The sequence below is a fragment of the Primulina tabacum genome, chromosome 18 (assembly GCF_025594145.1).
Source record: "Primulina tabacum isolate GXHZ01 chromosome 18, ASM2559414v2, whole genome shotgun sequence".
NCBI lineage: Eukaryota > Viridiplantae > Streptophyta > Magnoliopsida > Lamiales > Gesneriaceae > Primulina > Primulina tabacum.
The window spans coordinates 23851019-23863405 of NC_134567.1; the positions used below are offsets into that span (position 1 = coordinate 23851019).

The 12387-nt window shown below is 34.4% G+C and overlaps 1 protein-coding gene across 1 annotated transcript; it reads right to left on the reverse strand.

Moving 5' to 3' along the window:
- Positions 1–7893: 7893 nt before the first annotated feature.
- LOC142532391 (uncharacterized) lies at positions 7894–9836 on the reverse strand. The gene is made up of 4 exons (XM_075638701.1): positions 9159–9836; positions 8752–9065; positions 8181–8628; positions 7894–7956 (listed from the first exon to the last, which is right to left on the reverse strand). The coding sequence occupies exons 1-4, from the start codon at positions 9834–9836 to the stop codon at positions 7894–7896; spliced, it is 1503 nt and encodes a 500-aa protein (XP_075494816.1).
- Positions 9837–12387: the final 2551 nt, after the last annotated feature.

Here is a 12387-nt window from a genome sequence, read left to right on the forward strand (position 1 = left end):
CGCTAATTAACGAATTAACTGAAAAGCCTAGTTTTATGCTTTATAAAATTATGGAAAATTATATTTAAGCTCAATTAATTATTAAAAGTCTAAGTTTGTAATTTGGGAATTTTATATGAAAGTTTGGTTTAATTCGGGATTAAAATGCAGTAATACGTCTTATTTAAAGATTAATTTAAAAGTCCTCGATTTAGGCTAAATAAAAATATAAGAAAATTCATGTAAGCTTCAATAATTATTTGGGACAGAATAAAATTAAGAAAAAGTCAAAAACGTTAAATTTTACGTCCATGGGTAAAACGGTCATTTTACACCTAAAAATTAGTAAACGTCATGGCAGTGTCCTGAATGTTGCTTTTCGTGCTAATATGATTATTTTAAATGTTTATGAATTTTTATGATGTTAAAGTGATGATTTTAAATGTTTATGATTTAATATGTCAAAAGATTTATTTTAAATGTTATGATTTAACATGTCAAAATGTTATTTTAAAGGTTTATGATGTTAAAATGTTATTTTAAATGTTATGAATTTTTAATATGTTCGAAATATTTATCTTAAACGATTATGGATTTTTATGATAAAACGATAACGTTAAAAGATATGTTGCATGCTTGTTTTTAAAAGGAAAAGGATATTAAATGCATGATTTTGTAAAGTGATGAAAATGTAAAACGTTGAAGGAAGTGAAGTAATTGTAACTATTAAGGAAATGAGGATTTGAGGTCAGAATGAGAATATCGTGAGGGAAAAAGGCCTCAGAGGGAGCCCATTTTCGGGAGAAGGCTCCAGAAGGAACCCATGCGTGGGAAAAGGCCCCAGATGGAGCCCGTCTATGGGAGAAGGCCCCCCAAGGGAGCCTCGACGATCGTATTTCTATTCGATGAGGATAGGCCAGGGCGCAGTTGACCGGTGAGAGTGTTGCTGGTGTCCCTCGCCGCCCAGTACTGCGGTTTCATGTAGATGGATCCATCGACTTTTTGAGGTTTGAGGAAAATCACAATTAACGATCTGAATTCAATAAAAAAAAATATGCATATGCTCATGATGAAAGGATTTATGTTATGAAATGAGAAAAAGAAAAATGTTGAGGTTTATGTTATGCATATTCATATTCATATGTTGAGGATAATATAAAAAAGTTTACGAAAATGTTATTGTATAAAGTTTATGCATATTCATGAAAATGATATTTTAATTAAGTACAACTATTTTTAATTGTTGTATGTGATCTGTATATGTATTAATTGTTATCAAGATTATGGTGTGTTGAGTCTTTAGACTCACTAGGTGTGATTGATGCAGGTGATTATGCTAATTATGATAATGGAGGTCATGATGGTTGACTTTGCTGGACTGAAGGTGCACATAACCCGAGGACCGACGCTAGTTTCCGCACTAGTATATGATTTATGATTTTAAATTATGCTAAATATATTTTTACGACGATTATTTATGAGTGATTTTTGAGAGGTTATAGTATGAGTTATACTTTTCAAATGTTATTTTTAGATTTAGTAAAATGTTAGTTGGTTGTTTTATTTTAAAATGATGTCAAAAATATTTTATGTAAGTTATATGGTTCGGCCGATGCTATATGAGGTTTGGAAAAAAAATTTAGCATGTTTTAAGAAAACGATTAAGCAGATGTTTCAGTTGGTATCAGAGCAATGGTTCTGTAAAGAGTTGTGACACCATTAGTGCCGGGAAGCTCAGTCGTCAAGCCTCAATCTATAAGTTTACATGCTTTATATGATTTATATGTTGTTAACTGTATGGCTTATTTGATAATTAATAATACTATATACACTTCATTTATGGAATATTCACTTTTGCTAATTTGATAATGCATAGTACTATTTACACTTCATTTTATGGTACAGTTTGCTGAACAATAAAGTTGAATGCAAATAATATAAATTGAGGTGCAAGGCACATACAACACAGCGCATGTGAACAAAGAAGAAACTACCTTTGATGGGATGTTTAAGTCAGTGGAACATGTGTATTTGTGATTAATCGATAATATGTTTTATTATATATCAATATTTTTTTGTTCGAGTCTGCACACAAAGCTCATCTAGTGTAGTTTAGCTTGTTAACGTAGTTTGCGGGATATTGCTTTCAATCTTAGAGTTTATTCAGTGTGCACCAACGGATAGCGGCTGCGGAATCTCCCATTAAAAAAAAGGAAACGATTTTTCTTTTTAAAATTGGAAATGGAAAAATGATGGATGGTCATTCTATTTCGAAAAATGGATGCTGTAATGTGAAACTGACCATATAAAAAAGGTCCTATGGCCTCTTGTTTAATAAAATAGATAGATAGATCATAGATATATAGAATTTATATATTTGAATGACAAAAATATAATGACTAAACAAAATCAATTACTTGAATTAATATCGCCTAATTTGGTGCCATTCATCATGATTAAGAAAATATGTAAAAAGAAAATAATAATAATAAATAAGTGATGCAAACTCTGCTCCGACAAGTAAATTTAATAATAAACTAATCTGAAAAGGATAACCACTATTATAAACTAAATGAGAAAAGAGAGCAGAGAGAAATGTGAGTTTAGATAATGATTCCAAACTATTTCATTCATAATTGAGAAACTCTATTTATAAGTGAGAATCACACTATACAAATCAGTAGATAGATAAGATTGAGATATTTACCTTAATCGAAAAATCTATTTTGTTAACCATCTATACTTAAATTTATATCATAACATTCCTTTTTAAATTATTATTTTCATACATGAGTCATATGTTTACGTCATATGTTTAATAGCTCTATGATGATATATGATTTATATGCTTTAGAATTTTTATACGTGGTACGATATGAAATAAAAAATTATTTGATTTCAACGCATGTTGGTTTTGTGGTGGAATTGGACTATGTTGATTTTTGGGTTTTAGTATTGACGTTATACTTTTTGGGCTATAAGTTAATCGTGAATATTATGAATGCTTTTGGGACACGTAGATTTTATACAAAAATATTTATGATTTATGGTTACTAGTTGAATTAATTTTTGGGAATTACTCATAAGAAATAATGATTCGAGGATTTGCAATGACTCGGGAGTAAGAAAATGTATAAATTGGGATTTTAAGTTTTGATGAAAGGTAAGATTGGTTATAGGAATTGATTTTTTTTGAGTAAATAAGTTTAATTTATCGAAATTTATGTCGTGGGAAATCTGTAGAAAGAAATTAAGAATGCCAAGAACTTATGAGTTAATCGTAGGATTTTCGAAATTAAGGATCAATTACGATAATTTTTGAGAAAATTAAGAAATAATTTTGCAATTATTACGAAATTGGGGAACTAGTCTAACAATAAGTGAGAATTGAATGGGTTAATTGATAAGAGTTTTTGATGATTTAGACTTTTAAGGATATTTAGAACCTTGGGATATCTAGGTTATAGTGTTATAAGGAATGTTAATCAAGGGTTTTTAAGAATGAATCAATATTAGGCTTGAAAATCTAAGTGTTAGCGGATGCGTTTGGGATTTTAAGATTGAAATTTGATAGGTTGATGAATATTTTGGGTATAAAATAAGGAAAGAAATATACGATAAGTATGGTCATCCATCTTTTAATATTGAGAATTGTAAGAAAAATTGAAATTCGAGGTTATAATAGTAATAACACTAAGTCATTTGGGTTTTTTTTAGTTGCGATTTGAAAATAAAGATTTAGAAGATAAAATTAATTGAGGTCAAGGAGACGTAAGAACATTCTAGAACTTAAGTTTTATCAGAGTACTGCAACGGAAGCGTGGATTTTTGGGATACTAGAACTAAGTCTTAATTTTTGATTATTAAGGATAAGCGAATTTCGAGGACGAAATTTAATTTAAGGAAGAGAGATTGTAACGCCCCGAAAATTTAAAAGTCCACGCGAACCACATGCACGAATTATTAAATTCTTTATATTTTAATTAATTGTTTTAATTGCATTAATTAACTATGTTGTGCATACTTGCATGTTTAAAAATATATTTTACATGGTTGCATTAAAATGTGATTTTTAAGGGTTATTCGAATTGCGATCGAGAAACAGAGACCGAGGGCTGAAAATGAAAAATGTTTTTATTAAATAATTGTTTTTAATTATTTAAAATATGGGTGATGCTTTTTCTTATTTTTGAAAATAAGGGGTTTTGAGGTGATTTTATACGACTGGACGTAATTTTTATCGGTGTTGGATTTTCAACAAAAATGCGAACTTTTTAGCAACCCGGCTAATAAATTCACAAACTTTATTAAACAAAATTATTTTAAATATTTTAATTAAACACTAATGGACTAATTGGGCCTAATTAACCTTCCTAATGGGCCTAAAGTTTAATTAGTGATTTATTTACTATAAAATACACAAAACCCACCCCATAACCTATTAATCACACGCCCCACTCTCTTAAAACTCTCCCCAATAATTTACAACTCCTCCCCACCACCAAATACACGAGACTCACACACAAGTGAAGGGAAAAGCATCAAACGTTGCAAGGATTTTCAAACCGTCGTTTCATCGTCGTCGTTCTTCAATCGTCAACGTAAAATCGTGCGTTGAATACGCAAAGGCACACCATATTCTTTCCTTCAAACATTTATCACACCATAGTATTTTATTTAATGAATTTTTGCATGAAAACAAGTCACACAATTCACAATTTTCGTAACTATGCATATATATGTGTCCTACACTCTTGATTTTTCATCCAAAAACATGTTTCTTATGTTGTCAAAGGGGCTGCCATGAATTAGGATGATATAAGGCATATTTTACACGAGTTTAATGGCATAGGACACGCACAAACAGGCTGCACATGCACGAGAGAACAAGCTGGGGCCAACTTTCTGGTTGGTGTTTGAAAGGCTCGATTTTATGGGGATTGAGGGCTTGGCTGGCTTCGGCTAGGACCGGGGGCTAGCTAGGGGCGTGGATGAGTCAGGGAGAGAGTCGAGTCCAGAGGGTTGGGGAGGAGTCCTAGCGAGCTAGGACTCCCACCCGAGAGCATAGGGAAAGCAGCGCAGTGTTCAGCAATCGTGCAGGGTTTGTGGCTCGGTCAGGGGCTTTGGGCTGGGCTAAGCTAGGTCCTTAGGGTCCTAGGAGGGTGCACAAGGGCTGGGCTAGGGGCTGGTATGGTTTGGTTCAAGTAGGGCCGAGCAAGAACATGAAACCGTGAGGATAAGCCATCAAGTGCGCAGGTTGCTGTCATCTGGTTCAGAGCTTCGTGCTTGGGGTTCTAGGGGTTGGGCTGGTCTGGGTAGGGTCTCGCCGTGGTCCAGGGTTGGTTAGGGTCAGGTGGGCTCGGTGGTGGCTTGGCTGGGAGAGTTCTAGTTGGGTTAGGAGTCCAAGACACACAAGGAGACTCATACACACACCCACATGCAATCGGGTTCAATGACAGCAGGCTTTTCGAGGGTTTAAGGGGCTGTTCAGGGGCTTGGGCTTGGTCAGGAGGGTCCCTAGATGGGTTGGCTAAGTTTTGGCTCAAGGTGGCTCGGGCGTGGCTCGAGTAAATTGGGAGATGACTCGGGTGGTTCGTAAAGGTTTCAATTTCGAGATTTTAATAACTAAAATTGAATCCATGTGTCCACGGGTGTGGCTCATAACTTGGAAGTGTAGAATAAATTGGATTTATCTGGAATTTAATTGCCGCACGAAACGTTAATTAACGAATTAACTGAAAAGCCTAGTTTTAAGCTTTATAAAATTATGGAAAATTATGTTTAAGATCAATTAATTATTAAAAGTCTAAGTTTGTAATTTGAGAATTTTATATGAAAGTTTGGTTTAATTCGGGATTAAAATGCAGTAATACGTTTTATTTAAAGATTAATTTAAAAGTCCTCGATTAAGCTAAATAAAAATATGAGAAAATTCAAGTAAGCTTCAATAATTATTTGGGACATGTTATAGGCAATAAAATTAAGAAAAATTCAAAAATGTTAAATTTTACATCCAGCGGTAAAACGGCCATTTTACACCTAAAAATTAATAAACGTCATGGCAGTGTCCTGAATGTTGTTTTACGTGATAATATGATTATTTTAAATATTTATGAATTTTTATGATGTTAAAGTGATGATTTTAAATGTTTTTGATTTTATATGTCAAAAGTTTTATTTTAAATGTTATGATTTAACATGTCAAAATGTTATTTTAAAGGTTTATGATGTTAAAATGTTATTTTAAATGTTATGAATTTTTAATATGTTAAAAATGTTTATCTTTAATGATTATGGATTTTTATGATAAAACGATAACGTTAAAAGATAAGTTGCATGCTTGTTTTTTAAAGGAAAAGGATATTAAATGCATGATTTTATAAAGTGATGAAAATGTAAAACGTTGAAGGAAGTGAAGTAATTGTAACTATTAAGGAAATGAGGATTTGAGGTCAGAATGAGAATATCGTGAGGGGAAAAGGCTTCAGAGGGAGCCCATTTTCGGGAGAAGTCTCCAGAAGGAACCCATGCGTGGGAAAAGGCCCTAGAGGGAGCCCGTCTATGGGAGAAGGCCCCCGAGATAGCCCTGACGATCGTATTTCCATTCGATGAGGATAGGCTAGGGCCTAGTTGACCGTGAGAGTGTTGCTGGTGTCCCCCGCTGCCCAGTATTGCGGTTTCATGTAGATGGATCCATCGACTTTTTGAGGTTTGAGGAAAGTCACAATTAACGATCTGAATTCAATAAAAAAAAATATGCATATGCTCATGATGAAAGGATTTATGTTATGAAATGAGAAAAAGAAAAATGTTGAGGTTTATGTTATGCATATTCATATTCATATGTTGAGGATAATATAAAAAAGTTTACGAAAATGTTATTTTATAAAGTATATGCATATTCATGAAAACGATATTTTAAGTACGAGTATTTTTCCACTGTTGTATGTGATCTGTATATGTATTACTTGTTATCAAGATTATGGTGTGTTGAATCTTTAGACTCACTAGGTGTGATTGATGCATGTGGTTATGCTAATTATGATAATGGAGGTCTTGATGGTTGACTTTGCTGGACTGAAGGTGCACATAACCCGAGGACCGACGCTAGTTTCCGCACTAGTATATGATTTATGATTTTAAATTATGTTAAAGATATTTTTACGACGATTATTTATGAGTGGGTTTTGAGAGGTTATAGTATGAGCTATACTTTTCAAATATTATTTTTAGATTTAGTAAAATGTTAGTTGGTTGTTTTATTTTAAAATGATGTCAAAAATATTTTATGTAAGTTATATGGTTCGGCCGATGCTATGTGAGGTTTGGAAAAAAAATTAGCACGTTTTAAGAAAACGATTAAGCAGACGTTTCATTTCCACTTCTATAGGACCCATAAAATCCATGTGTAACAATTCGAGACAACATGTTGTCCCAAAGTGGGGCAACATGTGATGTGACACGCGAGTTTGCTTACCCTTTTGACAATCTCCACAAACATATGATATACCAGATGATAGGTTAGGCATACCTCATACAACATCGTACTTACTCAAATTCTTCAAGGTTTTGAAATTCACATGACCGAGTTTTTTATGCCAAAGGTCGAGTTCATTGACTTGCGCATGTTTGCATAAAAGTTCTTCACCTATTTGGTAACAGTTGTCTAAAGACCTTGTACTTGTCATATTGCACATGTTAGTTTAATCAAAACTTCACAAGTATGTTTATAAAACTTGACGAGAATTATCATCACACAATTGGCTTATGCTTATCAAATTTGAATTTAGTCCTTCAACATGAAGCACATTGTGGAGCTTTGGTAGTCCTTCAATATTTGATGTTCTCTTTCCAACAATCCTTCATTTAGCTCCCCCTCCATATGTTACTCTACCACTTTTTTGTTCAACATAATCAATAAATGTTCTCGTGATCCTGTCGTATGGCGTGAGCTTCCACTATCAAAGTAACAATGACCTGCAGTGTGAGTTTTTAATGAAGTATAGACAACATTATAGTGAGTTGTTACCTTTGGTATCCAAATTTGTCTTACTGTAGGTCGACGGATGGAGATGTTGCGGGAAGTGTTGGGCAACATTCGCGGCAACTTTCGGCTTGTATTTTGATTCATGCGGTCATTCTTGAGTTTAAAACAGTAGGGCCTGATATGTCCAGACTTGGAACAATAATGACATACATACCTGCGTTTTTTCCTTAGGAACATGTGCAGCAGGTTGTCTTTTTGGTGGCGTGGATTGTGACTGTGTGGATGTATCAGCTTTTCCTTTCACAAAGATAATTGATTTTGAAGATTCACCAATTTCAAACAAACTGTCTTTGAAACCTAAGCCCTTCTTGTCATCTCTTCCCATCAAAAGTATGGATTCAAGCTTGGATGTGCTCGAATTGAACTTGGATAAACTCTCAGTTGTCTTCTGAAGCTCATCTTTGGTCTTGCCTAATTCCAAGTCCTTTTTGCTCAGGATTACTTCAATTTTGACAACCACAACTTTTAGTTCGGTGTTCTCCTTCATGAGAGTTGAGTTAAGCTTGTTTCTTTTAATCCAATCAGAGTACAACTCTTCATAAAGCTTTTGTACACTCTCAAGAGTGATTTCTTCATCATCAGCTTCCAACTCATCATATACACTCGAATTTCCAGAAGATGTAGATTTTCAACAAACTGATTTTACACACGTTTTGCGTCCAGGAGTGGCAACACCTAGGGCAACAACTAATGGGTTCACTTGCTGCTAGCGTTTTTCTGTCAACAGTGCAGTCAAGGAGGTGTGATTATCTTCATCATTGGATTTATCCTCCTCATCATATTCTTCATCGCTTAGAGAAACATTATAACCTTTGTTCTTTCGTAATCTGTTAGCACATTCGTTGGCATAATGACCAAATCCATTGCTTTCTCTACATTGCACCGAGTCATAATTCTTCGAATTAAATTGACTCTTGCCTTCATTCCTTCGTCGAAACTGTTGTTGGACAGGGGGTTTAGGAGCTGGTAGACTGGGAAACTTTGATGGTTGTCCAGCCTTCTTCTTATCTGTGATTCTCTTCAAGTAATCCCCAAATTTCTGTGTGATATAGGCGATGGAATCCTCACAAAGATCCAAATCATTAACCTCTTAGGATATTTGAAGAAGATCATTATAAGAGTCATTGGAGACTTGGAATGCAATCGTCTTCCCTTTATCCTTCTTCTGCATGCCCATGTTCATTTCGAAGGTGTGAAGTGAACTGATAAGATCTTCCAAAGCCATCTGAGACGTGTCCTTAGCCTCATCGATTGCACATATTTTTACATTGAATCTTTCGTGAAAAGAACGAAGAACCTTGCTAACTAATTGTTCATTGGAGATGGGGTCTCCAAGGCTGAACGCCTCATTAGCAGTTTCCCATAAGCGACGATCATAATCCAATATATTCTTAGATTCTTCCATCATCATAATCTCGAACTTGGAGGTAAGCATCCTTAATCTAGTTCGTCGCACACTATCAGAATCTTCACAATGTTTTTGGAGAGTATCCCATGCATTTTTAGCAGAAATACAGTTTATGATCAAACTGAACATGTTCATATCGACTGAAGTGAATATTGCATTTAAGGCCTTTGAGTTGTAATTCAAATTCTTCACTTCATCGGCAGTCCAATCAGTTTCCGATTTAGGCAAGCTATCACCATCTTGATCTATCATCATCGATGAAGTCCACTCATTGATAACATGCTGCCATGCTCGTTTATCTATGGATTTTATGTAATATCTGATTTTGAACTTCCGTAGGCTGTAGTTGGTTCCATCTACGACTGATGGTTGAAATGATGTGTTTGCAAGTGAAGTTTCCATTTAAATATTTTTGTCAAACAAAAAAACCAGAATCAGCACTTAGTATATCAAGAGTATGCTCTAATATCACTTGAGGGTTATTGCTTGACATATGTGAGTTTATATAATAGTAGCAGTGTAAGATTGTAAATTTGTGTTTTATCAGAATTAAGTGTTGTGTTAAATGTTACAACATTTAAGACAACATGCAGCGGAATATTAAAGTTTATAACACAAATTGACTTTAAATAAATATGATGGACAAGATTAAATTTGTACTTGCGTCAGGACAAAAATTAATCACTATAAAAACCAATTAGTTTATACGAAAACAATACCAATAGTGATTATTACTAAAATCAATTTCCTCAACACGTTAAGAAAATAAATAGCTTTCTAAAACAAAGAACAACATTAAAACATAAATATGAAAGCAAAAACGTGATGCCAAAAACTTGGAGCAACAAAACCCGATCTTCAGCCAACACTTGTACGCGTGTTGTCTGAAATGACTCCGACAATTACGGGAACACGTGAAACATTACTCTTCAAAACAACAACGTCCTTGTAGAATGTTTTTCTCTGAAATCCGCGATGTGCAGAGTGCGTGAATGATCAATCAAGAAGCAGCCACAACAATGTCCTTGTTTATCTTATTTATAGACTTTCTCTCTCCTAGAGTTTATATCCACAAGGAAACCTATTTAAAAAAAAAAAGGAATTTAGTTAGGAACAAAACTCCTTTTTGAACATTGATATCAAATCATGATAATATTTGCATAATTATCTCATTATCTAGAAAGACAAAATTTTATTAAATATTATACTCAATCAAATCAATAAAAAAATATATAATATTATGGAAATCATTTAAATTAAAAAATTATATTTCCCTTCATTGGTTATTGTTTCACTGGCTGGAGTGGCAATAGAAGAAGCGATAACTGCTTTTTCATGTTGCAGATCAGAAAATTCTTCCATGGGCTCAAGACCAGGTTGTACTTGATCAAAATAAAACTCCGACAGATCTTTCACTATATCATACACTGATGTAAGTGTCATCTCTGACAAGTTATGTATCTGAGAATAAGATAGAGGTGGAGATGCATGAAGTGATCTTTCGATTGATATTTGTATGTCAATGGGAATTGGATCGGCCGAAGGATTTTCAGAATACACATACAGTTTTTCAAAATATGGGATATTAACTTCTAGTTGGATGGGAGCTGGATTAGCTTGACGTCTGGGGATTTCTTCTATAGATGGATCCTCAACATCCCGAGTCGATGAATGTCCGGCTGGAGTTTCCACTGCAATTATCTCAACCTCTACACTTTGCGACACTGCGGCTGGAATGCTCATATCTTGTCTCGCTGCATCAAAATCTGACTTGCCACCAATGAGAGTTTCTTCAACATAAAAAACGGTCTGAGAGTCTTCTTTCTCTTCTACAGGAAACTCATATTCATATCTCTTCATCTTCACAATCATGGAAATAGATAATGCATCCATTTCTAGCTGTTAAATCACTGCAACATCATCTCTTGCTTGTGGATTGTGAGCGTTGAAATTTTCGCTCTTCGTCTGATTATCTTCCATAACACGCTTTCCTTTAGTTCTATCTCGATGAACTCAAGCCTTTCCAAAGCTTCAGAAATCAGATATGTTTCAGCCCAATGCAAAATTTATCTTCCAATTATGCAACAACCTTCATCTTTTGTTCTTCACAAATCACATAGAAGTGGAACACTATTCTATGGTCTACCCACTTATCAAAAAGACTGAGTCTATCTTTAACAATTCCATCAAAATGCTGCATGTCAATGTTGATGGCGACTCGAGAATTGGACAACTTAACTGACTTGATAAATGTGTATTTGCCCTTGTCATTAGGGTTAATGTCTGCAAAGCAGATCTTGTAGCAACTTCTTCATGTTCCACTATCTTCACTCTACTCAACAAACCAGAAGACAGAACAAGCTTTCTCTTTGCATCTCTGGTTGGTGTCTTGTTCGATTTGAGTTTCATTTGAGCTACTTCTTGTTTTTCTATTTTTCCCTTTTTGATTTCCAACAACTAAACACCAATTTGCATGTTCTTCTTCTTGAACATATCTACAAAAGAGGTGCTTATCAACTTGATCTTTTGGAGCTTCAGGACATCCACCAGATTGATCTTGCGATGTTCAAGCAGATAACATAGAATGACATCAAAACCATGCAATTGAGGTCTTTCTTTCACCATCACAATAAGAAAAGAGAAAAAAAAGCTGACCATATTACGTTGATGCCAGAAGAAATGGATGCCATCACCGTGAATTTTTCAATTGTCACCTTGTTAAAAGCTCCCACCTTGGCCAAAATTGATTTACCCACAAGATCGGCGAGAAACCGGGATTCCACCTTCAGTTTTTTCTTCAGACAAATGAAGGAGGTTGGGAAGCCAGAAAGATAAAATTTTGTTAGCCAATGAACAACATTACCCTCTGGAAGTGTTGTACATGTTGTACGACGGGCAGATCAAACATTTCAGTGAACATATTCTATGTGATATTCAGATTTGAACCTTGAAT

What these genes read in the sequence shown, in the direction of transcription:
- LOC142532391 (XM_075638701.1), bottom strand. Translation starts at nt 9,836, where the DNA reads ATGGAAACTTCACTTGCAAACACATCATTTCAACCATCAGTCGTAGAT. An exon ending in GGAAGACGATTGCATTCCAA is followed by an intron (nt 9,066 to 9,158) that starts GTCTCCAATGAC and finishes TATATCACACAG; the next exon opens with AAATTTGGGGATTACTTGAA. An exon ending in CACACCTCCTTGACTGCACT is followed by an intron (nt 8,629 to 8,751) that starts GTTGACAGAAAA and finishes TGGAAATTCGAG; the next exon opens with TGTATATGATGAGTTGGAAG.